Below are 26554 nucleotides of genomic sequence, written 5' to 3'. Positions count from 1 at the left end.
TAAAGGATCAGACCAAGAGGTTTCTGGTTTCATGGCTGCTATTTGAAGTAATAAAGTCTTTATGTGCAGCTAATTAAAAAAATATTCAAACTGAAATCCTAAACTCCCTTTCAGGGAGTGTTTGATCAGTTTATCTCTTTCATTTCCACCCAATGGCTCCACAATCAAAAGAGAAGTGGAGGGGAACCACAGGGCCCTGCAGACACAGGAGCTGGGTGGGTTCTCCTCCTGCGTGGAAGAGAACAGCCCACTCCAACCAGAGCCCTGCTTCAAGATTTGTTTCTTCACTACAACAGGTTGGCAGCAACTCAGCCATGAAACCCAGCAAGGCACATTCAGATTTCGAAGGTCACTCACAAGCCAGTTGGTCTCAGCTATTTTAACCCATCCTTTGGCACTACAAAGCTGATAATCAATTCACAGGGAGTAACACACCAGGCCACCAGTCATTTATAATCACAGTCACCTTTATTCTGCATGAAAGCCACAATTAACAGTTAACGCTTAACTAAGGCTTCACAATTTATTTAAGCTGCTTTTCTGCATAAAAAACTGCAGGTGAATATTCCCCAGCTCCCCCTTTCCTGCCTCCATCTCTAGAAACGCTGTAGGGAAGCACCAAACACAGCAGATCAAGTTCCTGTCAAAACAGGAAGAAACTGGAAAACTCAGAATTGTGCACTTAAATATTGCTCCTGCCAGTTCAGCCCTCACTGCACCCATGCCTTGAGGCAGCAGCTCCCAGACTGCTGCACTGAGATAACCCTCAGTGAGAAGAACACTCCTCAAGGCAAGTATCCAAGAAATCAGGTTGGTGACAGTCTGGAAAGCTTTCACATCTCAGAAAAGTGACCTCAAAGATATTCAGAGAAATGCAGCCTCCTCTCCTAGGGGAAACAGAACACCTCCTCTTCAATACTTCTGTTCGGATCTAAATGGGATTCACAACTGAGCATGGAAAAGAAAGGAAGGGAAGTTGAAACTCAGTAACCAGAAGGATAAAGCACATCCTACACCACAGCTCCTCAAGAGCCTGGCTGGAAAAGCAGATGTTATGTGCACACATCAGCAAAGAGCCAAAACCATGAACAGCAACTGCCTGAGAAGTGCTCTTCACTCAGAGCCTGACCAGCCCCTACAGGCACTGCCACTCTGGAGAATCACCACTGCAACCAGGAGGGAACAATCTCGTGGACTCCACGAGAGGTTCCTGACAGGCTGCAGTGCTCTGGAGTGCTGAGATGAAATTCCAGCAGCACCAGAGTGCTCTCAGCAGCTGATAACACGTGCTGGGCAATCCACCCTGACACCAGGAGAGGAACAGCTATTTACAACACCAGCCTGTCCTGATTTATCTGGGCATTAGGCATTGCCATCCCAGCAGCTTTCTCTGAGCACGCGACATGCCTTAGGGGGAAAAGTCCCTAATTAGGGATCATTTATATGCTCTCTGTGTAAGTGGCTGTGCAGTCAGCCATGCCCTCCACTTTTCTCTGTCAATGCTCTTTAGGGATGTCCAGCTGTGAGGGCTTCAAGTGGCCGCTTCAATGGTTGAGGTGGCTGTGGATATATTCTCAGAGCACGGCAGCACACAAGCATTGACATTCATCCTTCCCACATCCAAAGGCAGAGCCTCATCACAGATACCCAAATCCACAGAGGAAAGTGGAAGGAACAGATATGCTGCTCCTCTTTTCTAGAGCAAATCTACATGAACTTCAACTGCCATCTGAAGATCTGCACTTAAACTCCTGAGGAAAAAAATGTGTGTTTTTTCCAAGTCAGACTTTTTCCAAGTCAAGATCCTCAGCTCTGCAAAAGATCCACAGTGAGTTCCAAGAGCTGCCTGTATACCACATAGACAACTCCGTGGTAGGAGGAATTCTCTAGAGATCTGTAACAAGTCTCGACTCCAAAGACCCTGGATACTGATAACGTGCACTACCATCCCAAATCTAAAGTGATGGAAGGAAGAGCTGTGAAGTCTACTTAGATCTGAGATAAGACAAGGATACATAAAGCAAAGAGGAAGAACATAAAGCAGAGCTCTTTCCCAAGCACACCTTTAAAATAAAACCCAAACCCTTAAAACAGCACCCAGCCAAAGCAGCAAAACCTCTTTCAGAGAAGCAAGAGGTCTCATAAGAGGAACGATTATGGGAAGGTGAAAGAAGTGATGAACTCTTTAACACACACTTCTGATTCAGGAAGGACTTCACCCAGCAAGTCGGGGCTGAAACTGATCCTTGGAGCAGCTCTCAGTCCTTCAAGTGCTCAGATAACCTTTATGACAATAATGTTCAGCATTCTATGGAATCAACAGCCCCTGACAAAGCAGGGTGGGCTGCAGAAGAGGCACATTAAAGTCATGTCTATCCTTACTGGAAATAACTCTTGAGCTCTGCAAACCAACTCTCAACAGTGCAAAGACACCTCCTACATCTGAAGTAAAAAGCCTTTCCTAAAGCTCATTCCCTAAATATGGAGCCCTTGTGGGGATTTCCTGGTGCAGACGGCCAAAAACATCATCTGTTTGCAAAGTGCTGCTGCCACTGTGTGCAACACAGCCACCAGTGCCCAGGTACTGTTCCAGCAGGGATGCAGCCCCCAATTCCATCAGGCACTCTGTGCTGCTGATAATGGAAAAGACACTCCAATATAGAGCAGCTGAGGGAGCTGAGAAAGTGGCTCAGCCTGGAGAAAAGGAGGCTCAGGGGGGACCTTCTCCCCACAACTGCCTAAGAGGAGGGGGCAACCAGGTGGGGGTCGGGCTCTGCCCATACGGAACAAGGGTCAGGACAAGAAGGAAGAGCCTCAAGTTATTCTGGCAATTTTTTTCACAGGATAGTTAGTCAGGCGCTGACACAGACTGCTTAGGGCAGTTGTAGAGTCTCCGTCCCTGGAGGGGTTTAAGATATGGATGTGACACCTGGGGACATGGGTTAGTGGTGGCCTTGGCAGTGCTTGGGGGACAGGTGGACTCTGTGATCTTGGAGGGCTTTTCCAACCTTAACAACTCTGGGATTCAGTGATTCCATACACAAGTGAACAAGGGTGAATGAGGCTTGGGAGCTCACAAGCAGATGAGTGTTTCTCAAAACCACAATGAACACTTTTAAGAGCCCTCAGCACTAATTTCATTAACCTCAGCTGTCCCTGTATCATCACAACTAGTGCAATGCCCAATAAGAGCATTTAAAACTGCTCAAGTTTGTCAGCGTTTCATTGCTCACTAGAACAAAGAGGTCTCAGGACTAACACCAACACCCTCTCATAATGAGGACAGCACTTCCCCTGAAGGGTATCAGGACAGTTATAAGCATCCATGATCATTTAAAATCCATGGATTAAAGATTAAGAAAAATAGATAGGACAAAGACATCTCTTTTGTTAGCTCAAAGGGAAAGTCTGGAACCTCCAAAGCAGCAGGACTGGTGCCTAGACAGGGCATAACTTGAGGGAGAAGAAAGAAGGCCTTAAAAATAGAAACTCGGAGAAAAAATTAGGATAACCATGCGCCTCCTTGCTGCTGAAAGTGAAGGATAGTGACTCTGCTCAGCAATGCTAAAACTTCATAAAGAAATTCTCATCTTATACATAGCCAATTCTCTTTAAACTCCACCTGCACGATAACCAGCTGTTATCACGGGAATGAAAAGAGCCCAGCACCTTCTTCATGTTCTACTGATTTGTAATACCAGAATATTTGATATTACAGCTTCTGGCAAAGGCTCTGAAAAGTAAAACCTCACACAGGGATATCCTTTGAGGTCTCAGTCTGGCCTTCCCAGAACGAGTGCCAGGTGACCTTTAGCAGGCAGGAGCTGGAGAACAGAATCACAGAAGGTTGGATAAACCCTCTAAGATCAAGTCCAACCATCAATCCAGCACCACCACATTCACCACTAAACTATGTCCACATCCACGCATCTTTTGAACATTTACAGGAAGGGTGACTCCCCTACTGCTCTGGGCAGTCTATTCCAATGCTTTACAAGCCTTTCCATGAAAATTTCCCATACATCCAATCTAAACCCGGTACAACTTGAGGCTGTTTCCCCTTGTCCTGTCGCTTGTCACCTGAGAGCAGAGCCCACCCACCTGGCTCCAACCTCCTGTCAGCAAATTTCCTTCCAGCACTACAGCCAGGAATCTGCTCCTACCTCGCCTGGGAGCTTTGTGTTTGAGTGCAAAGGGAAACTACAGGCTTTAGGCACTTCCTAAATCAGAGAGAACAGCTGAGGGCCCATCTTTGGATGAGGCTGGAAGACCAATACTTCACCAAAGCCTTGAAGGACAGGCACAGTGGGACACTGGGATATTGCACAGGTCTCTGTCCTTTCAATGTCACATCATCTTTTGGCTTCTAAGTCCTGGCCAGACCTCCCAGTCAGGGCAGCCCTACTGCATCCAGACCCATGTCCAGTACATCCACTGGGAAAATGTATCAGGGATTCCTAAAACCAGGCAGTAATTTCTTTTGTGTCCAGAAGAGATCAGAGCCCAGGATCCTTCCAGAGAGGTATTACAAGTACTACTGCAGGCAGAAACTGCAGAAATCCTCAGAAAAAAAGTGCAAGATGCCAGAACAGGAGAGAGCTGGAGGGAAAACAAACCCCCCAACTCAACAACCTCATTAAAGATTTTCTCCTTCCTCTGCTTAACAAGGAGAATGCTTAATTAAGTCCTCCTTCAAGCCTTCCCCCTCACCCAGCAAGGCTCAGCAGAAAGCAGAGATTTAACAACTTCCTCTGCAGCACAGGACTCCTCAGTGGGACAGGAATTTGCATATTCTAAAGAGCAGTGAATCGCTGGTTCTCTGTTGCTCAGACGCAGTGGGGAGGGACAAAATCAGCAGGAGGTACATTTCAGATCTGCTCAGGAATAAGAGAGAGCAGGAGGGGAAGGAGCAAGTTGCTGTTTATTCCAAGTCAGGACCTTTCACAAGGCAGGAGTTTGATTGTGCTATGCACAGACTTCTCAGTTTATTTGCAAGTCTCTTGCAGCTTAGTAGGTCAGTTCAACTGGCAACTGCTGCTGATTTTTACTCCAATAGTCACTTCTACCTGGTGACACAGCCTCAGTTCTGCAGCCAATTCTCACCCATTAATGCCTCCAGAATTGGTACAACTTGCTATTCACGACAATCACCAGTTTGACCTCAAAGTTACTGTTTCCTGTCATAATTTCAACCGTATTTATTTTCACTGGAACATCTTCCTGTGTGTTCCCAACTCCTGGGATCACTTCTCCTGTGTAGTGAACTGAGATACATATTAGAGACAAGCTTTCAACTCTGGCTCAGGTATAATCAAAACTGCCAGCTGAGAGACATCCTCCTGGGACAGAACTACCATCGAGGACCCTCTACTAGAATCCAGACATTCCATGGGAAGCTGTCCCCACTTGTCATGATTTAGTTCTCTTATGAAGGACGACAGCAACACAACAACGGGATTTTTTTTTTTTTGATGGGTCTTTCAACCAAAACAGAACAAAAGGCTCCAAAACACCAGAGGCCTCAGCCCACCGTTCTGCAGTTTAGGGGACACCAAGGAGGACTTCCAGCTCTGCACATTCCAGGAAACTGGGCTCTACATATCTGCACCACACAAAGTGAAAAGAGGCAGGTAAATAAACCAAACCCTAAGAAGGGCCAGCTTAAGACTCAAAGGATTTACAAGGAACTGCAGCAGGATGGATTTAAAAAAGAGTTTATCTATGCGCTTCTATGTCTCCCTCTGAGTACTTCTGAATTCCCCCCAAGAAGCACCACAAGCAGTCTTGCATTTCACCAAAGGGAAGATCTATTCTGACCCAAAATTCCATTGAAAAGGTAGGAAATGTGTTCTGAGCAAGTTTGTGGCAATTAGAAGACCTGGGCTCTACAGCTACCAGGGGATACAGAAATCATGGAATGGTTTGGGTTGGAAAGGACCTTAAAACCCATCAGTTTCACTCCCTGCCATAGACAGGGGCACCTTCCACAAGACCAGGGTGCTCAGAGCCACATCCAGCCTGGCCTTGAACACTTCCAGAGATGGGGCAGCCCCAGTTTCTCTGGGCAACGTGTGCCATGCCATCACCACCCTCACAGGAAAGAATTTCTTCCCTATATCCAATCTGAATCTTCTATCTTTTAGCTAAAAGCCATTCGTCCTTGTCCTATCACTGCAAAATCCCTTGCAAAAATACCAGGCAAAAGGAAGATGCTCAGGTGTACCCAGGTTTGAGTGTAATTATACAAAAGAGCCCTGGATTATTCAGTACAGAGAAATGAACTTTGTTCCTGGAACACGGAAGAGTTCACCAAAGGCACAGCAGTCCCACCTGGGAAAGAGCTCTGAAGCAAGGGATAGATGCAGCAATGCTCAGGAGGGAAGAGATGCCACAACTACAGCTTTGAGCCATTCAGGAGATGGACCACACGTCAGCTCAGTACTCCACAAGCCCCTGTCAGCTGGGATATAGGGAGGTTTTCTGTAACTTTTGTGATTCCACTGGTCCATTAACCATGGACTGCAGACAGCATTCCAGCCCATCTCCTCAATCAGTGTCTAACAGAGACTGGATGAAGCTGGCCTGCCAAGCTGCCCCCAGTACAGCCTGTGCCCTAAATTTAACTGGTACAAAGCTGTTGGAAAACACTAAAGAATGTTCTGCCTCAATTCTGACCAAATCCCAGTGTCTTTGCAAAGGAGCAGGAGCTCCTGCTGGAACTGCTTGCTCCTCTCTGAAAGTATAATGAAGTTCTAAAGCAGCAGCCCAACCTCCACCTCACACAGGGCCCTGCAGGAACCTCCTCCAGCAAAGGATTTATTTTGCCATGAACGAACAGCAGATTTTTGTTTGGGTCTCAGTGATTTATGTTCATCTGGGAGACTTAGTTTCCTTTTAATACTGCAACAAAAATCAACTTCAAGGAAGTTTGAAATATTTTTGACTGACAGCTATCCATCATCTGTGTAAGGTGGGAGAACTCCACACACAGGAAATTAGTGGATAAATTGGCTGAGAAGCAGTTCAGCCCAGTCCTCAACCTTGCCTACAGGAGAAATTTTACCCTTTCCCTTTGTACTTCTCAGTCTCCTCTAAGCAAAATCACTGGTTTACTTATACCAGATGTGTGGAAATCAGCGTCAAACAAGACACTGTTTGGGAAACAAGAAGCCTTTCCAGGGGGGAACCTGTCTGGTGCCCCAGCATATCACCACAATCATCCTGACTCCCACCACAAACCAGGCCCAGCTGATCCCAGAGCTGCACAGGAGCTTCTCAGGTCAGACATCACCAGGGATGAGACTCAAGGTTCTTACAGGCTTCCAAACTGCAACTTCCTGAAACGCAGCAAGTGAAAAATCAGACCCTCTTGCCTAGTCTAGAGCCACAGACTTTCTGCACAAGACCTCATCAGTCTTACATCCTCTTTCAGAGTTCCTTTCCTGGGGGCACGCACCTGCTGACCTAATAAGTCCCATCCCAAACCCAGGCAGGATGACTTGTGTTCTGAGGCCACATGCCCAGCTTGGACCAGAGCACAAGGGCAGCAGGAAGGGGAAGGCTCTGCAAGGAGGCATGTCCAGCCAGGAGAAGGTTGTGTTTCTTCAGGAGCAGCGTTAAATCCAACTTCTTCCTCAAACACTGCCTTAGTTTCCTCACAAGCACAAAGAGACAACCTTAAACACCAGAGCTGGTGGAAAAGCTGCCAATATTCATTTCTGCTAGCAGGGTACTGCCTGTATTGCAGGAGAGACAACAGCAGCAAACTGATGGCCCTGAGCTGGGGATGGTTCATGACAGAAGGATGTTGTCATTTTCCAAAACTCTTTCCCTAGGGTTTTCCCCAAAGCAAGAGACAAGAAAAGATTTCCACTCCTGCTTGAATCCCCCGGAAGATTTTGAGAAAAAAAAAAACAATGATCAAAGAGCCTTTGCTCATTTATAAACCTGTCAATTTTGCTAGAAGATTTAAGGCTTTAAAGAGTCCAAAACATCTACTTGAAATTTTCTATCCAAACAGACTTCTTTTAATACTTAAAAAAACCCCAGAAATAAAATATTTAGATTTTTTACGAAGTGAGGCATTCCAACAGCTCCAGACAGAAGTGCTGGATGGGAGGAGGAAATCCAGTTCTTAAGTTTGACGGGAGCTTTTTTTCCCCCCCCCTTTCTTTTAATTGGCAGAGAAACAAGACTACAGAGCTATTTCAGCCCCTGGCTCTGACCAGGAATAGCTAGGATGAGCAGCACAGGAAACAACAAACCAAACTTACTCAAGTGCTGGCAGTTCCAGGTCCCTGTCCCACACATGGTTTGCCTCACAGGAAGGATTCTCCAAGGTGATGGTGTAGCAGGATTCCACCCCACCATCCTGCCCTTCCTCTCCATACACTCCCACCACTTCCCATTTTGCCACCAAAAGCCTCCCCCGCAGAAAAGAAACATGTTCTCCACCTGAGAACACCACAGGTATGACAGGTTTTGGGAGAGCTCAGCCTTTTTCAAAACTTGGTTACCTTGATTTCTGCTCAGCCACATGAATTGAGAGGGTCAAACATCTGGCAGCACATTTCTTTCTCCATTTCCATGTACTCTTTGTAATATCTGCAAAGTAGAACACAGAATAGCATCAGAGGCTGGAGACTGACTGTGCCACCCTCAGTGTCACAACCTGAAAAGAATGTTATTTTTTGGATATAAATAAATTAGCACAATGGAAGAGTGTGCTGGCAGCAGCGACACAGCTCCTCCAAGCCCTTCTTTCTGCAATGTCAGGGAAAGAGAGCTGGAAATGTCCTGCCTCATCCTCAGACCTTGGGTCTCAGCTCTGCTCAGGACTAATTAGATTATTTGCCTTCTGTGAGACAGGTGCTTTCTACACTAGTTTTGGAAGTGTGGACAGTGCAGTGGACACCCCACGTGTGTGCTGTGGGACACTTTTGTGTGTCCTTATGCAAGTTCTTTTAGCACCCAGGAGACATTGTTCAAGTGCCATACAGCAGGGTATCTACCACAGATATAGGATCTGGATGGGCAGAGGATGGGCAGGAGACAGCAGGAATTTGTTTCTGGGACCAAGTGGACGACAAGGCTGATGTTTCCTCCTCTGTTCTCTCTTACTTGCCAGTGTCACAGGATGGCAAAAGCTTTGCATTTTTCTCCATTTTAACTTCTCAGCACAGCATCCTCATCTCCCTGTACTCTCACTCCAGTGGTAAGGAATCCCCGAGCTGCAGGGTGACTCAGTTTGGGAGCACTGTCCCAGGGATCAGTGTCTGCCCACGAGTTCGGCTTTCCTGCATCTGCTGCCATATAAGGCCAAAAGCAAAGGGTTTTGTGCAACATACTAGAACCAGCCCCAGGGAGAGGCTGGCTCAGGCTCTCTCAGCCCCAGCCCTTAGCACCCTTGGGGCTCAGAAACTCAGAGGGTATGAAATCCTGGCCCAGCAAATCTCTCCTAGTAAATCTCACACAGAAGTTGCTGACCAAGGATGCCCACCTGTAGGTGGCACATTCCGACACCTACGACAGCAGGAAATCCAAGAGTCCCTTGTTTGGAGGAACAGATTAATGCCAGACATTGGAAGAACCCCAATTCCTTCTAGTTTTGATGCAGTGCAAGCCTTCCAATAGAATTCCAAGATCCAGCAGCAGAATTTGCACCAAATCCACCACAGCTGGTACCAGACACATTCTACATTCTCTCACTCTGGATTCTTCCTGTTGTTCTCCAGGAGATTTTGCCAAGAACCTGTTTCAGCCAGTAAACAGATGCATTCCAAAGCTTTGTTTTAGACAGCAAAAGGGAGCTTGCTGATTACCACACAACACTGTTTTTAACAAAGTATAAATGTACTGAGTAAGGAAGTGAAAAGCCACTAAGAAGATTTTGATTCATATTCAATTTCTGAGGTATTTTTCAGATCACACTACGAGTTCTCAGGCAAGAGCAGACTGGCAACATTACATATTTACCCAGAGGTAAGGTCTCATTAAAAACACCCAGTAGCACACTTGCTTCATGTTTCACACTAATTCCACTCTTTTGTCACAAGCAAAAGACCTCTCCTGCAGTGCTGCCTCAGCTCTGTGATCCAACATCAGAAAGACACAGAGCTGCTGGAGTGAGTCCAGAGGAAGCCATGGAGATGCTCCAAAGGCTGGAGCCCCTCTGCTCTGGAGCTAGGCAGGGAGAGCAAGGGTGCTCACCCGGAGAGAACTCCAGGAAGACCTCAGAGCCCGTTCCTCTGCCTAAAGGGGCAGGAGAGCTGGAGATGGGCTGTGAACAAGAGGACAAGAGGGAATGGCTTCTTGCTGCCAGAGGGCAGGGCTAGATGGGATATTGGGAAGAAATTCTTCCCTTTGAGAGTGGTAAGGCCCTGATACAGGTTGCCCAGAGAAGCTGTGGCTGCCCCATCCGTGAAGTGTTAAAGGCCAGGTTGGACAGGGCTTGGAGCAGCACCCTGGTGTGGTAAAAAGAGTCTTTGCTCATGGCAGTGGAATTAGCTTTAAGGGCCCTTCCAATCCAAACCATTCCATGGTTACATGCAAAAAATATACCAATTTTAAGAGGCAGCGAAGCAGGAACTCCAAGACAAGAGTGGTTTAATGTGCACTCAATTCTGACACACACCCATTCACTACTGCTCTCTACAGAGCTTGAGCTGACAAAGGCAGAAATGCCTTGTTACTTCCAGGACACACCACCTCAACATCATTTAAAATTTTTTCTTTTATCTATCAACATATTTCAAATCTAAGTAAATACATGAGGCTTCTAGAATCAGGCCTTCTAGCACTGTACATGCACCAACCTCCAAGAGCAGACAAACAAATCTAGTTTAGAACTCCCCACCCTCAGTGGACAATTTGGAAGCTCCATACCCAGTGGGAGATCAGGATGAAGACAAAAGATTCATCTAAAATTTCCAGATCAGAAGCTAATACTGCCTTCAAGCTCTTTCGACTTCAGAAATAACAGAACAAATTTGAAGACTTGGTGTTATGACAGACTATTAAAGACAACATGGATCAACAGGACAGAACAGCCCTCTACCAACATATCCCCTGGCAGAAGGCACTCAGCCCACCAGACTGGCTTTTCCAGCAGCACCAACCACTCTTTTTAGGTGTTACTGCTGCCTTTCTGCAAGTGCCTGGCAGTGACATACAGAAGAGGATTCATACTCAAGGGCTGCTTTGCGAGCTCCAGAGCTGAGGACAGCATCACTCCTGCTTCAGTAAATAGTGCAAGGAGAACAGCACATGCTTTTGGGAAAACACTAATGCTTTTGGCAGTTTCAAAGGAAGAGCATCATGAGCATAATGAGACAAGCATTAGTCATGTTTTGGTGGGGCTGGGGCATGACTAAAGCTGGCGGGATAGTCCTGTACTCAGCCTGTGGGCAAAGGGAGAGTTTGCCTTCAGGGCTGTTCATTTATTATCTCCAAGATGGCAACAAATTTACTTTTAATGAGTATTAATATTGTGCATTGAAGCACTTGCAGTGCAGAAAAGCTGCTGAAATTAATCAACACATCTTAAAGGGAATGCAAGTCATACTTATTGAGAACATTAACAGCTGGAACACCAGCCAACTGTATTTCACTGGGTTTGAGGCATTTTAGTAGCCCCCACATCCCCCTCCTCACAAGTCAGGTAACACACATCCCACCAAAGAACTATATGGAAAGGGTGGGTGTTCCCAGCTCCTCACTTGCAACTCCTGGGCCTGAAAAACGTTTCAAGCTGTTTTCTCCACATGCGTTTTCCCAAGTCACTTATTAACCCAATAGTTTGGGGTTTTTTGAATATTTTAAATATTTCAGAATGGGTAATACAGCCTGTTCAAACACTCTATCTTCCCCAGGTATGGAAAAGAGAGCTCTCACCTGGCCAACTTCTTCAGCTCATTGTTGATATCAGGGTTGAAGGGCTGGATGCACTGAGCTCTGGCCAGGAAATCCTGGGATTTGCTGTACTCCCTCATGTAGAGACAAGCCTGTCATGGAAAGATGATAGATGCATCAAAAGATAAATACAGACCCACTGCCCTTTTTCAGGCCTCGTACAAAAACAAACATTCCTGAGACAGAGAAAAGTAACTCAGGAACGCCCCAGGAAAAGCTCCGTGTGACACATTTCCACAGATCCAGATTTTCCAAAATGGCAGATCCAGACAAACCACCCTGACTGCTGCAGCAGCCCAGAATTCAGAGATTCTCCTCAGTTCATTCTGGGCTCCTTCCACAGCCAGGCCAATATGTTCCATGATGATTTATTTGCCCACCTGGCCACACCTGAACAGTGCTTTGGCATTTCCTTGGTCCATCTCCAAGGCTAACTCCCCGTATTTCAAAGCTCGGTCAGCACGTTCCAGTTTCAGGTAAGTGAGTGAGAGATTCAGGAACAGCAGCAGTTTGGAAGCGTTGATCTGACTCTGCTCTGCCTTACTGGAAGAGCTGTGATCCAGGATGGAGAGTGCCTGAGCAAAGAGGAAAAACCAGCCAGTGCACAACAAATCTATCATGGAAAGTGAGAAATCCATCTCATCCAACAGCTACACCCATGTTTCTGTTCACCTAGGTCACTTAAAAGTAATAACAATCAAAACTCTAAATACAGGGCATGGCATTCTCAGCATAACTAATCATGCTGACCACATGACCACAGGTTTAGGAACTTACTATGGAATGCAGCAGAATAAAAACCAAAAGGATCCAGGACTCAGATTGTAAGGATAAAAATGGAAATCTTTCAGGGAAGAAGGCAAGTCAAATTACTTTTGTTTACCAAGCAAAAGCAACTTTCAAACATCTCTGCCTCTGAAAAAGTAGCAAATACCTTCCAGTTTGAGAATAACTGAGCCTTTACCCTGCCTGGAGAGGGAGCTGAAGAAGCCCAGCCCAGGAAAAAGGAGCAGGGAGTAACTTCTCACGCTCTAAAATTCCTGGACAGGAAGGTGCAGCCAGATGGGGGTCAGGTTCTGCTCCCAGGTAGCTGGACAAGACAAACAGCCTCAAGCTGCATCTCAGGAGGTTCAGGCTGAATACTGGGGAAAATTTCTCACTGAAAGTGTTCTCCAGCCCTGGCACAGGCTGTTCAGGGCAGTGGTGGAGACCCCATCCCTGGAGGAGTTTAACAGCCCTGCAGATGTGGCACTTGGGGACATGGGGTAGTGGTGACCTTGCAGTGCTGGGGGTGGGTCTCAGAGAGCTTTTGCAACCAAAATGATTCCTCATTTATCACTGCTGTTCACATAAAACCAGGTGTGCAAGCCCTATTCTGAAGTAATAAACTCTGCGTGGAAAATACCGCAGTTATTTGATCTCTAACCTGTACCTGTTGTGGTGAGCTAAAAATAATCCCTTCTTTCACAGCTTCCTCAAAGCACACCCCACATTTTCCTGGTGCCATACCCTCTTGTATCTGTCCTTGGCAATCCTGAAGCACTGCTTATAGAAGAAGTAGTTGCCAAATTCTCTCTCTGTGGCTGCCACTTTCAACACCTTCTCTAGAGGAAGTCTATCCCGCTGTTCCTGTGCGAAGAAATATCTGAATTTCAGCTCAAACTAAAGAAAACAGGCAGAGAACTCAGACAGGACAGTCCTACACAGCCCCCTCCTATTCACAGAGCAAAAGCCAGGTCCTTACCAAGGCCAGGCCACCACCATGTGGTATCTCCCCAGCCAGACTGAACATGCCAGTGTTCTTGTGCTGATTATTCCTAGTGAAGAGGTCAGGAAGCCCAAAAGGGGACTGAAAAAAGCAGGAACCTGTCTTTAAAACCTGTCCAACTCTTTCAGCACACAGCTCAGTTAACACAAATGCAGTCACTGGCACAAAGTTGCTTGGAAGGTTCCATTGCTCTAATTGCTCTCAGTCCAGCTCTGGGACAGCCTGACACTACCAAAGACACCAACCAGCAAAACAAAAACCCCACCAATCATTTAAAAAAAACCAGACAAAAATGGAGAGACAAGTTTCCTTCTAGGTCTGCAAGTTGGAACCAGCTCATAGAGAGAGGTCAGTCAGCCAAAATGGGTGGGCAAGGAGGGAGCACAACAAGTGTGGTTTGCTCACAGGGCTGGGGGGGAAAATTTGCCTGTGCAGAGGCTGGAGGGCCTCCGCCATTAGCTTCTGCCTCCACTCACTGACCTACAACCACAGCCCAAAGCCCTTGACATGAAAGGGTGAATTAACAATAGCACCACAACTCACCAGAGAGGAAAAAACAGGGAAATACACGTAGGAGAGGAGCCAAGAGACAGAGACAAAGGGTGGGGGTGGCGAGGCACTGAGACACTGCAGACTGAAGAGGATTGTTACAGACAGCTCCTCGCTGTTCCTTAAAGAAATTCCCGGAAATTGGTGCCCTCTAGTGCAACCATCAGGTTTCTGGTAAAACTAAAAATAAACGGAAGCCATTCCACTGACTCCATCCAGCACAGAGGAGCAAACAAAGGCAGATCCCGCCTTCTCCCTCTGCATGGGAGGGTAAACAGAGCGAGACAAGGAGGAACACAAAGGGCAGGCATCAGAGCAGAGCTGGGAGCCAAGGGACTGGATACTTGCACGAGCATTCACCTGAACACATGTAACACACAAGTCACAGCAACTGTGAGACAGGACAATGATGGTTCACCCTGCAGATTTCGGTCTCAAGCGGTATTAAGGGAACTCACATAAGTCAACTCAAAGAACGCGTCACACTCCTCCGAGTCTATGAAGTCCAGCACCTCCACCTTGAAGAGGACCGTGGTGTTTGGGGGAATGGAGGGAGGACAGCCCCGCTGGCCGTAGGCATATTCTGGAGTGAGGACGAACAGCGCAGCCTCTCCTTTGGTCATGGACAGCAGCCCGATCTCCAGCCCCCACAGTGTGATGTCTGTCACAATGAGAGGTGGGACAGGTGAGGTTCACGAACACCAACACCCTCACACACCAAACAATGATTTCTCCTTAAGCCTGAAGGAAAAAATCCCTGTGAGCTCCTGTCTCAGCAACTACAACAGCCTCCATAAAGGATTATCAGGGCAGCCTGCTGTGGGACTGAGCACATAGTATTGCAAATCCAGAGTGGGATGAGTTGGAACGGGCTCTAGAGATCATCCAGTCCAAGCATGCCATGGGCAGGGCCACCTTCCACTAGACCAGCATGCTCCAAGACCTGTCCAGCCTGGAAAATATCATCTCCTTTCAAGAGATTTAAAGCTACCCAAGGGCAGGTAGGAAACACCTCCCTATCACTCCCAGGCAGAGGGTGAGCAGGTCCAGATTCCATCTCCCATGTGAACCAGGAGGATTTTGTACTCCATGAACAAGTGTTAAAGGTTTTAAACAACATAAAGACACCAAACAGCATTTAAACTGAAATGCCTTAATACAACCCCAGGTCCCAAAATCCCTTAATACAATCCCAAGTCCCAGGACAAAGTCTGTGGCTCAAACCTACCTTTTCCAAGTTTCATCAGCCTTGGATACTTGCTGCTCCCGTTTGAACAGAAGTGCTTATTCCAATTTCCCAGGTACCCGGAGTACTTCACTGTAAGCCCAAAGTGAGGAGTGGGGAGAAGGGAAAAGAAAGAGTTTGATTTCATATCCCGTAATGGCAACATCAGGAGCACACCAGGAGTTGTAACCAACCAGTTATCCTGCTTCTCTTTTTCCGTTCTGCTATAGAACAGCAGAGGCAGCACAAACCCTTCTCTTTTACACCAAAAACCTGGTCACATCCAAGCAGCCAAGCGCTGTGTTTTAGCATCATTCCCAGACAAAGCAGCTGCTTCACAGTTCTGAGCTATTTAAGAGATGTGATTCCCCGCTTTTAAGACTTGGAAACTTCAGCTGACCAAATTAACATGCCCCAGTTATAGGCAGAAATGCTTAAAAATAATTCCCTAACCAAAGCTGGAGCTCTGGAAAGAGGAATAAGGGAATAAAATGTACCCCCACCCCAAGCTCTGCATCTGTAACTCCAGTAGTGCCTCAGAAAATACACTGTAATGGGCCTCTCTTAACACAGCACCCGGGCCCTGCACTTCAGGAACCATTTCCAGCTTCGAACTTCTCTGTGATCACAGGCAGGCCCTAAAAATCCTTCTTTTCCTCAAGGTCAAGATGCCTTTTCTTTTAATGTGTCAGCCACAACAAGTTAAACAGGGTATCCCAAGTGTTAAAATACTGATAAGGAGAAGAGACAGTCTCTGAAACAGAGACACACCATGGTATAAAATCAGCACTTTTAAGTCCTTGTTGTGGTCTTTGCCAGCCACCAGCACCTCAACATTAGAGTCTTGGGGGATCTTTCCCAACAGGCTCTGTCCTGTCCTGCTTCCCTCAATACCTGTGTCAGCCACACAGACCAAACCTCACACCGAAACACAGGTTACAGAGACGAGCACCAGACCCTCACATCCAAGGACTTTTGCTTTCTTAGTTCTGCTGAACACAGGCTAAACTTAACAATTCCTATTTAAAAGCTGCTCAGGAGATGGTCACTGGTGCCAGAACTACCTGTGAATTCAGGCACAACATTACTACAAAGCACCCCGACCGCCCTCCCCAGGCAGCCAGGCTGAGCTCAGGCAATCACACTCCAGGACACCAGCTCTGGCGAGACTGCAAGAATCATGGAATGTTTTGGGTTGGAAAGGACCTTGAAGAACATTCAGTCCAACCCCCTGCCCATGAGCAGGGACACCTTCCACTATAGCAGGTTGTTCCAGCCTGGGCTTGGGCATTTCCAGGAATGGGGCAACCACAGCTTCCTTGGGCAACCTGTGCCAGAGAACTGGGACATCCTTAACAGGGGTGCCCGGCCCTGGCCACGGGATCCCCCACGGCCCACAGGAGGTTCAAGAGGCCCCAGACACGGCTCTACCTGCCACGGAGGCGGATGGGGGCACAGGTTGCCCGATGCCGGGGTGCAGCTGCTTCTTGCGCACCCCTCCATCGCCGGTCAGGTCTTGCAGGGACTGGAGAAACTCCGAGGCCAGAGAAAAAGAGGGTGTCGAGGCCGGGGTCGGGGTCAGTGCCACAGCCCAAGTCGGAGTCGAAGCCGGATCCGGGTCCGGCTCCCGACACCCGGCCCCGAGCCCCTTCTCGCCGGCGCCGTCCGCCATCATGGCTGTAACGGGGCTCACGCGCTCCGCAAAGCACTACCCCGCGCGCGCAGCGCCTCCAGCCAATCACGCTCCGAGCCCCAGCCCCGTCCCAAGGCGCAGCTTTAGAGACACGCGGAAGTGGACGCGCCCCTGCGCGGCTCTGGACCAATGGAAGGCGGAACGTCACCCAGCGCCGCGGTGCACGCTGGGGAATGTAGTCCGCGGCGTGCACTGCTTTCTGCCCTTCATGAGAACAAAAAACCTAACCCAAACCACCCCAAAATTAAAAAACCAAACCCCACAAAAACAACGTCAAAAAACCCAACCAAACTACAACAAAAACCACACAACTACAAAAAAAACCAAAAAACACAAAACCAAAACTAACCAAAACACAATCAAACAAAAACCCAAACCAAAAGAAAAACAAAATCAAAAAACACCTCTCGACCAACCAACGAACCAACCAACCAAAAAAAGAAACAAACAAAAACAAAGAACCCCTCCCCCCCCCAGAAAAAAAAGCCAAACCAAACAACCAACCAAAAACCACCACAGGCAAAAAGTCCAAACTGGTTTGGAACAAGTTTGTAAGTTTGGCATTCCTCAGGCACCTGAAATGGTATAAATGCAAAACTAATGAGAATGCAAAATATAAGTAGAAGGAAACCCATATTTTTGAGAATTTTTGAGATCACCAGTAAAGAACATAAACCCAAGCTTTTTATTCACAGAAGGGGAAGGAAGGATTCCAGGACGGAAGGATTCCAGGAAGGAAGGAAGGATTCCAGGAAGGAAGGATTCCAGGAAGGAAGGAAGGAAGGATTCCAGGAAGGAAGGATTCCAGGAAGGATTCCAGGAAGGAAGGATTCCAGGAAGGAAGGAAGGATTCCAGGAAGGAAGGATTCCAGGAAGGAAGGAAGGATTCCAGGAAGGAAGGAAGGATTCCAGGAAGGAAGGATTCCAGGAAGGAAGGATTCCAGGAAGGAAGGAAGGATTCCAGGAAGGAAGGATTCCAGGAAGGAAGGATTCCAGGAAGGAAGGAAGGAAGGATTCCAGGAAGGAAGGATTCCAGGAAGGAAGGATTCCAGGAAGGAAGGATTCCAGGAAGGATTCCAGGAAGGATTCCAGGAAGGAAGGAAGGAAGGAAGGAAGGAAGGAAGGAAGGAAGGAAGGAAGGAAGGAAGGAAGGAAAGAAAGAAGTGTAACAATTGATAAAAGATTCGTGTTAATCACAAAAGCATTGTTATAAATGAGAGACAAAAGTCTCGATATTTAGCAAAATTTTAGATTGCTTTATTTGATATAGAAAGAGCAAGCAGCGTGCTGGGGAATGCAAGGGGTCACCGCCCACTCCACGCTCCACTCAACCTTGGTTTGCAGCCTCTTCTTATACTGTGGGTTCTCGTTGTTCACAAATTCACAAAGCCTTTGGGTGATAATCAGTCACAGATTGCCATCCGGTCCTTGTAGATGACCACCAGGGAAGTTCTGGAGGTCTGGTCTTTGTAGACAACCACCAGAGAAGTTCCGGGAGTCTGGTTTTTGGGATAGGCAGTATTGATTAGACAAAGGCAGGAAGGGCTATTGGGAAGTCCGATTTTGCAAGCTGGTAGCCGATACAACTTATTTGAAAAACATATAACATAACATAACATAACATAACATAACATAATGTAATGTAACATAATACAACATAATATAACATAACAAGGTGATTTTAAACAGAATTATTTAATCATATAATTTCCTTTATCTAGTGTCCATGCTTCACTTCAGAGCTTAGTATTCTGGTTTATGCAAACCCCAATGCTTTTGTAATTAACACGAATCTTTTACCAATTGTCACAGCATTAGGGTTTGCATAAACCAGAATACTAAGCTCTGAAGTGAAGCATGGACACTAGTAAGAGCGGTGTTTGGTTTCTTTCTGGTTTTTTTTTTTTTTTCCAAAAACATAACAGGTTTTCACCAGACAACAAAAAACCACCAGTTTAACAACAACAACAAAAAAATAAAATTGTAGTTAATAGCAAAGTTAACCTAGTTGAAAACAATATCTTAAAATCGAGTTATCTTAAATTTAGCCGATAACAAAGTGCTTTGGTGAGAACATTGTCTCTGTTGCAGGGAGGATAAGGGAAGTCCCACGGAGATTTGGGGACCCTGGCTGCTGTGGGAAGCAAACACAGCCAGTTCTTCTCTAGGTCCTGCTCAGTCATGTGCTGTGTGTGCTCACACATGGCTCCAGGTAGCCCTTCCTGGGGCATGCAGGGACAGGACAAGGGGACAAGAGCCTGCCTGGCTCTCCCTGGGAGCAGGAACATCCCAGAGGGGCTGAGGCTGCAGGAGGGGAGCCTCTGGGATCCCCGTCCTGAGAAGGAGCTATCCTGTCTCACTGAGTCCCATCAGCTTGACTGGGAGAAGCCGAGGAAAGTCCGTTGGGTCCATGCACTGGAAGAAGTGGAGCCGGAGAAATCTGTGCACGGCCACCTCAGTGGCTGAATATTATTTGGGTCTTGGGGAGGTGTTTCTCTGTGAGCACAGGGAGCACCTGAGGCTGGTCCCTCTGCTTGTGCTCGTGGGATATCTGGTGGACACTTGAGCTTCCCTTGGTTCACCCCACAGCAATGTGTGACACCAGCCCAGCTCAGGTCACAGCCTCCCCTTTCCCTGGGGAAGTCCCTGACTTCAGGTTTGTTTACTTCAGCTTCAAGGCCATGTGTTTGACTTGCCCAAGAATCTGGCAGTTCTGTCCCAACCATGAAGAGCAGGGAAGGCAGTGCTGTCTGAGCTTTACAGCTTGGAAACACACTGCCCTGTGCCCCCTGGGGCTGATAGGAGAGGCTGGGATTTCAGCTCACATCTTTTGGGGCAGAGCATGTGTTATGAATGATGTTCTATTTTTCCAATTTATCAAGCAACAAGATTAAATTTAATAGTAAGTTTTTAATAGTAACAAAATGAATACAATCAAAGTTTTGGAGATTACAATTAAAGTATTGGAGATGAAACAAAGTGCATATATTTAAGAATATACAAAATTTGGCAGTAATTTAGTATAATTGAGGTTCGTATAAAGCATAAGCAAAACCGACCGGGGAGGGCCCCCCCCCCCCCCCCCCCCCCCCCGCGACCAGGGATATGGGGAGTGGCTTGCCATTCCTCACGTATCAAAGCATCCAGGCTAACAATCCCACTTATATACTGTAGGCTACAGAAGTTTCCAGAAAACTCCTCCTAGTTTCTATTCCTAAAATCTACGTCACTATGTCTATGGCTCATGCTCTACTAATGGGTTAGGGGGTCTCTCATCCTTTTGAGGGTCTTATTTCCGATGAAGGCTGATCATCTTCCTCAGTGACGGAGGTGTGACCTGCAGGTAGTGCAGGTGCACTATGTGACTGAGCAGATGTTTTCCATAACAAGACTTTAATTGAGTCCCATGCTTGGAATCATCCCATTTTGGCCCATTTCAAGGTCGAAGCTTTCTATTTCTAGATGCTGCTTGTCAGACCTACGTCCTTCTGCTATTCTTGTTTGACTTTCTTCCAACCTCCTCCTTCGACTCCCAACATCTGGAAGATGTCCTTTGCCCTGTCTCACCCATCTCCCCCCTCACTATGTAACAATTGTCTTCTATTGATCTAAATACAATTTTGTTAATATAATTACAACTTAATTAGCATGAATCACATTTATCACACATGGAACACGGAAACAAATTTCAAGAGGGTGAGCTGTGCCTCAGCTTCCCAAATCCAGCCCCCTTGTCTCCAAGATAAATGTGCTTTTCATGTTTTCCTTCTGCTTCTTGCTTAGGTGTATCACTTGAGTGATGTCAGCCTTTCTGAGGACGTCCATGGCTGAGGTAACCCCAAAGAGATATGTGGGTTAAGACTGGGATTTTCAGTGGAAAATCCCTCTTGGCTGTGTCTGAGCCCTGGCACACAGGCACAACTTCACTGCAGCTTGACATCCCTGCCTGGGCCCAAGTGGGAACAACCTGGGGGTGACTGCTGACACCTTGGGCAGACCCAGGGTACATGGCCAGGTGTGGGCCAGGTGTAGCCACAAACCCATTATGGGTTAAAATCATCATCTCAGACTTTGTTTGGAGTTTTAAGGATGGGTTTGCAACTGTCTGTGCTGCTGATCTTGTTATTGGAACAGGACTCATCTCCCACCAGGAATCTGATGCCGTCCATCTTGCCACTTTACCCCCAGGAGCTGGATCTCTTGGGCAGGTCTCTTGACTTTGCTTTTCTTGATGGTGAAACTGGCTTCCAGCAAAACCTGGATGATCTCTCCTTTCTCAAATACCTCCATTGCTGTGTCCCCCCACACAATGATGTCATCAATGTATTGCAGATGTTCTGGAGCTCCACCCTTCTCCAGTGTAGCCTGGATCAGTCCATGACAGATGGTGGGGCTGTGTTTCCACCCCTGGGGCAGTCGGTTCCAGGTGTACTGCACACCCCTCCATGTGAAAGCAAACTGAGGCCTGCACTCTACTGCCAGAGGAATGGAGAAAAAGGCAGAGGCCAGATGGGGCTGTTGAAGGGTGAGTGGGTTTTGCTGACCACCCCTTGGCTCTCCAGCTCACGGATCATCCTGTGGATGGGGATCACGGCATCTCGATTCGTCCGGTACTGCCGGCGGTGCACTGTTGAGGTAGCAATTGGCACCTGTTGCTCTTTCACCCTGAGGAGTCCCACTGCAGATAGGTTTTCTGATAGCCCAGGCAGGGTGTTCAACTGCTTAATGTCCTCTGCTGCCACAGCAGCTATTCCAAAAGCCCACCTGAGTTCCTTTGGGTCTTTGTAATAGCCGTTCCTGAGGAAGTCTATGCCTAGGATACATGGTGCCTCTGGGCCAGTCACAATTGGATGTTTCTGCCATTCTTTCCCAGTCAGGCTCACCTCAGCCTCCAGCAAAGTCAGTTCCTGAGATCCCCCTGTAACCCCGGCAATTGAAACAGGTTCCTTCCCGACATGTCCTGATGGTATTAATGTACACTGTGAACCAGTGTCAACCAATGCTCTGTGTTCCTGTGGCTCTGATGTTCCAGGCCATCGGATCCACACCGTCCAAAAGATCCGGTTTTCCCGTGCCTCTCCCTGGCTAGAGGCAGGGCCCCTCTAGCCCTGGTTATTATTATTTCTCTCCTGGGCATACATACTGGAGGTTCTTTCAAGGGGATCTGACAGATCATCCTCTCTTCTGTAATACCCTGCACCTCCATGGGAGGCTGAGGCTACCTTCACTTTAGTGGAGTTCCCTCTGTTGGTGTTCCCCTCCCTGAGTTGACGCACCCGTGCTGCAGGACAGAAGTGGGTTTCCCATCCCACCTTCTCATGTCTTCCCCGTGGTCACGCAGAAAGAACCACAGGTCAGCACGTGGGGTGTACCCTCTCTCCCTAGCTGGGGGATTTTGGGGTCTGACTTTGGGGTCTGTGACTAGCACTGGTGCTGCATTGATCTTATTCATCTCCTCCCTCATCTCCCTCATCTCCTCTTTAAACTCCTGCTTGAGTTCCTTAATCACAGCAAAGATATGAGCCTGCATTGGGCTCATACTCTTGTAATTTCTAAGCTTGTTGGCAACAGAACCCACTGTCACTTAGTTGGTATCAGCATTAATCGTTGCAATAAATGTGGTATATTGAGATGAGCCCAGGTTTGCCAGATTTCACAACATCTCCCCTGTGCACCTGAACTTGTCAGGGTCATTGTCATGCTGTCCATCCCTCCCAAAGAGCACCTCCAGTACTGCCACTTCTCTCAGCTGTTGGATCCCTTCCTCAAGGGTCTTCCAGCACATTCTATGATGGTGCTCCTGCATCGTCTCTCTTTGAACAAACCTTTCTCTCACACTCCTTAAAAGCTCCCAGAGGGAAAGGGGCTCTGGATCCCTTATGAATACCTGATCCACCCCAGAGTCCTGGGTCAAGGATCCCAAATTCCTTGCCTCAGTACCATCCAGTTGCATACCTGTACCCATAAGGTCCCAGACTCGAAGTAGCCAAGTTGTATAAGCCTCATGCCCCCTTTGTTCAATGTCTTTTCACAGATTACGGAGACTCTCGTATGACAGAGACTCGGTGATGATTTCAACTTCTGGCTCCCCTGCTGGTTGTGAGGGCCCGCCTTTCTCTTTCCTTGTTTTCATCTTAGACTTCTTTGTTTCCACAGGGGCGACTGCTGCTGGCTGTGAGTGCCCTTGCAGTTCAGCTGGAACCTGGACAGATGTAACGTCTGTGGGTCCCACTGCTGCACCATCAGACTTTAGGGCCTTTAGGGCAGGGGGAAGGTTTCTCACCAGCTGAGAAAGTGTATTCCTTCAGCACCTGGTGTATCTTCTCCTCCATTACCCCCATCCAATCTGGGTGGTTTATTTCTGAGGTGGGCTTTGGGGTAGGGTCAGGCTGTGGGGCAGCACCCCTAGTCTCTGGGGCAGGTGTCTGTGTGGTTATCCAAGTCGACTTTACCCTGTCTCTGAATGCTAAATAGACTGGGACTAACAGCAACATTTGGTTAGTATCTAGAGAAAATTTAAACCTTTCAAAAGCTGGTGAGATAGGCAAAAAGAATTGAAGGGTTGAAGGGTTGGGAGAAAACTTCCCCTGCTGTCATTTCCTCATAGTAGGTACCATTCTAATGTAACCTCAAAAACATACATTTAGTCTCTGATAGCCACGTATCCATGTGCCTGCCTTCCAAAGGAAGTTAAAAATCCATTAATTCCTCACCTTGTCAATCCACAAAACAAACTGGATAACAGCTACAGTGGCCTTAGTTATAGGACCCATATTTAGATAAGGGCCTGCAAATGGGAGAGATATAGCTGTGACCATGTGGAGCCTGAACCAGGGTAAGCTAGACCACATGGTGCCACCTAATGAGGTTTCTATATTCAGCACACAAAAATCAGGTTGCTCAAGAACTGTTACTCCTTTTTCACCCTTTTTCTTTCAATGCCCTTGGGCCCCATGCTTGGGCGCCAAAATCTGTTGCGATTTGAAAGACTGGTAGGGAAGGCAGAAACCTCCCCTGGATTGGAGAATGTAAAACCCCTCCCTTCGATTATTATGATGAAAATGTCAAAGATATGAGGATAGGAATCACAGTTCTTTACTAGTATGTATAACAAGGCAAACAAAACAACAACAGCTATGGAATTAACACCAAACAGAACCAGGAACCCAGTTCCAGTCCTCTCGGCCGCGGGCACTGTCCCCTTGGGTGCAGTTCCCACTGCCGGCAAAGGGCGCTGGTGGCTCCTGGTGGACAGGGCAGGGACGGTGATTTCCCCCCGCCTGCAGGGGGCGCTGTGGGCAGGGGCGGTGATTCCCCCCACCCCACCCCGCGCCTGCAGGGGGCGCTGTGGGCGGGCTCGGGGGCACGCGGTGGTGGCTGCTGGGCCCGGACGGGAAGGGATGGGAGAGGCTTTGCTCACGAACCCTGGAGCAGGGTTGGTCCCAGTGCCCCAGCAGGACTCCCTTAAGGCAGCAAGCTGAAATGGCAGGATGTCCTGGCAGGGCAGGCGTGGGGGATTCAGCAGCAGCAGAAGAATGCAGCTCCCGGCTGGGCTATGGCAGTGGTAGCAGCGACCCTCCTCCACTGAAGCCAAGAGTGAACGAGAGCCAGCAACTGCCCCCCGCTCTCCTTCTACCTGCTTCTCATCTCCCTGTGTCTCTGTCCCTCCGAGACAAATTCCCAAAAACTACAGGGCTTCCCCCTCCACCGTCTCAAGTACTTAGCCATCAGTGCTTCTTTAGCAACTCAGTGGGAAAAATTCCACAGGTAACAAGTAAAAGAAAACCCAACCCCCAACACCAGCCCAGATTTGTGTGGAAAGGCGGCAGGATGGCTCAGAAGACGAGTATCCTCAAGCTGGAGGAGCAGCTGCTCTGTCCCATCTCTCTGGAGGTGTTGAAGGAGCCACTGATGCTGCAGTGTGGGCGCTTGTCCTGTCAGCCCTGCATACTGTCCCTCCCCAGGGTGTTGGAGGGGCAGCTCCCGTGCCCCGTGTGCTACCAAGGAGTGGCCTGCCGTCCCCTGGCACCCAGCATTGTGGGACCATGGCATCGAGGTGCTGTGGAGAGGGCCGAGGGCAGAGCCCACTTCAGAGTCTTGCCCAATGCACCCCACAGATGCACAGGCATAGAATCATGGAATGCTTTGGCTTGGAAGGGACCTTAAAGATAATCTCATTCTACCCCCCTTGGGCACGGACACATTCCATTAGACCAGGTTGCTTCAAGCTCCATCCAACCTGATCTTGGACATTTCCAGGGATGGGGCAGCCCCAGCTTCTCTGGGCAACCTGTATCAGGGCCTTTTCACACTCACAGGGAAAAATCTCTTCAATATATCTAACTTAAATTTCCCCTTTTTCAGCTTGAACACATTTTCCCTTGATCTATCCAGTTCCTGATGAAAAGTCCTTCTCCAGCTTCCTAGTAGACCCCTACAGATACTGGAACTTTCTCTTCTCCAGACTGAACAGCCCAGCTCTCTCAGCTTATCTCAGTTAAGGCTGCGGCAGAGTTGTCCTCCTATAGAAACCATGGTGCTGCACAACAAGGTCCATCAGTACAGGAGAATCCTGAATGTGCCTTTCCAACTTCTGGCCCTGCACAGACACCCCAGTAATCCCACCTTGTGCATGACAGCGCTGTACAAATGCTGCTGGAGCTCTGGCAGCCTTGGGGCTGTGAGCATTCCCTGGGGAGCCTGTGCAGTGCCCAGCACGCTCAGGGGGAAGAACCTTTCCCTGATACCAAACTAAGCCTTCCCTGAGAGCGACAGAGCTCCAGCCATTCCCTCGGATCCTGTCACTAGGATGAGATTCTTACACCATTTGATTGTTCAGGTAGAAGATGACTGATCCCCAGCACCCACTGCTAACCCTTCAGACCCTGCAAAGCAACTCTCACCTGGATCCAGGTGTTCCTGGAGCAGGTCATGCTGGAGTGACTGATCCATTGCACCAGATGGTTCTGGGACAGTTTCAAAGCCATGTCCAGGTTGCTGGGATACTGCCCTACGGTGGCTGTCCTGGGGTATCCTTTACCCTCCATATACAGCTCTGAGCTTCCCAGAGCAGATCCCCCTTTCTCAGAGCAGATCCCTTTCCGGGTGCAGACTCCTCTTTCCAGGGCTGGGCATCCTTTGCTCTGTTTGAGTGAAGCAGGAATACCACCAAAGTCTGCAGCAAATCCCTGCCAAACCATCACCCGCAGGGTATCACAGAGTCTCACAATCAGTAGTAACGTTAGTGTGCTTCCACATTAAGGGAGCGGATGGGGTGTCCGGGGCTGGTGACCAGGGTCACCGGGGTGACAGAGGTGGCCGGGCTGGCCGGGGTAACCAGGGTGACCGGGCTGGCCGGGGTCATTGCGAGGATGGTGTAGACCCTGGTCCCCCGCTCCGCTCCCCGCCC

General features: G+C 48.1%; 1 protein-coding gene across 5 annotated transcripts in view; it reads right to left on the bottom strand.

The window, feature by feature from the left end:
- FKBP6 (FKBP prolyl isomerase family member 6 (inactive)) overlaps positions 1-26543 on the bottom strand; it is a 29442-nt gene extending 2899 nt beyond the window's left edge. For 2 of the 5 annotated variants that reach the window (XM_088176992.1, XM_088176994.1), the window contains exons 1-6: positions 16884-17157; positions 15456-15545; positions 14686-14888; positions 12291-12485; positions 11893-12002; positions 8517-8604 (exon numbers count right to left, since the gene is read on the bottom strand). In XM_088176992.1, coding sequence (XP_088033118.1) covers positions 8529-8604; positions 11893-12002; positions 12291-12485; positions 14686-14888; positions 15456-15545; positions 16884-17127 — 918 coding nt within the window. In that variant the 5' untranslated portion in view covers positions 17128-17157 and the 3' untranslated portion in view covers positions 8517-8528. Of the gene's footprint in view, positions 1-8516; positions 8605-11892; positions 12003-12290; positions 12486-13419; positions 13540-14685; positions 14889-15455; positions 15546-16883; positions 17160-26048 lie in introns of those variants that run through there. The other 3 variants (XM_088176995.1, XM_088176991.1, XM_014881469.2) reach the window with 3 other exon arrangements.
- Between the last annotated feature and the right edge of the window lie 11 nt (positions 26544-26554).

The sequence above is a fragment of the Sturnus vulgaris genome, chromosome 21 (assembly GCF_052056855.1).
Source record: "Sturnus vulgaris isolate bStuVul1 chromosome 21, bStuVul1.hap1, whole genome shotgun sequence".
NCBI lineage: Eukaryota > Metazoa > Chordata > Aves > Passeriformes > Sturnidae > Sturnus > Sturnus vulgaris.
Note: the sequence above shows the minus strand (reverse complement) of the source record. Positions and strands in the feature narration are given on the sequence as shown.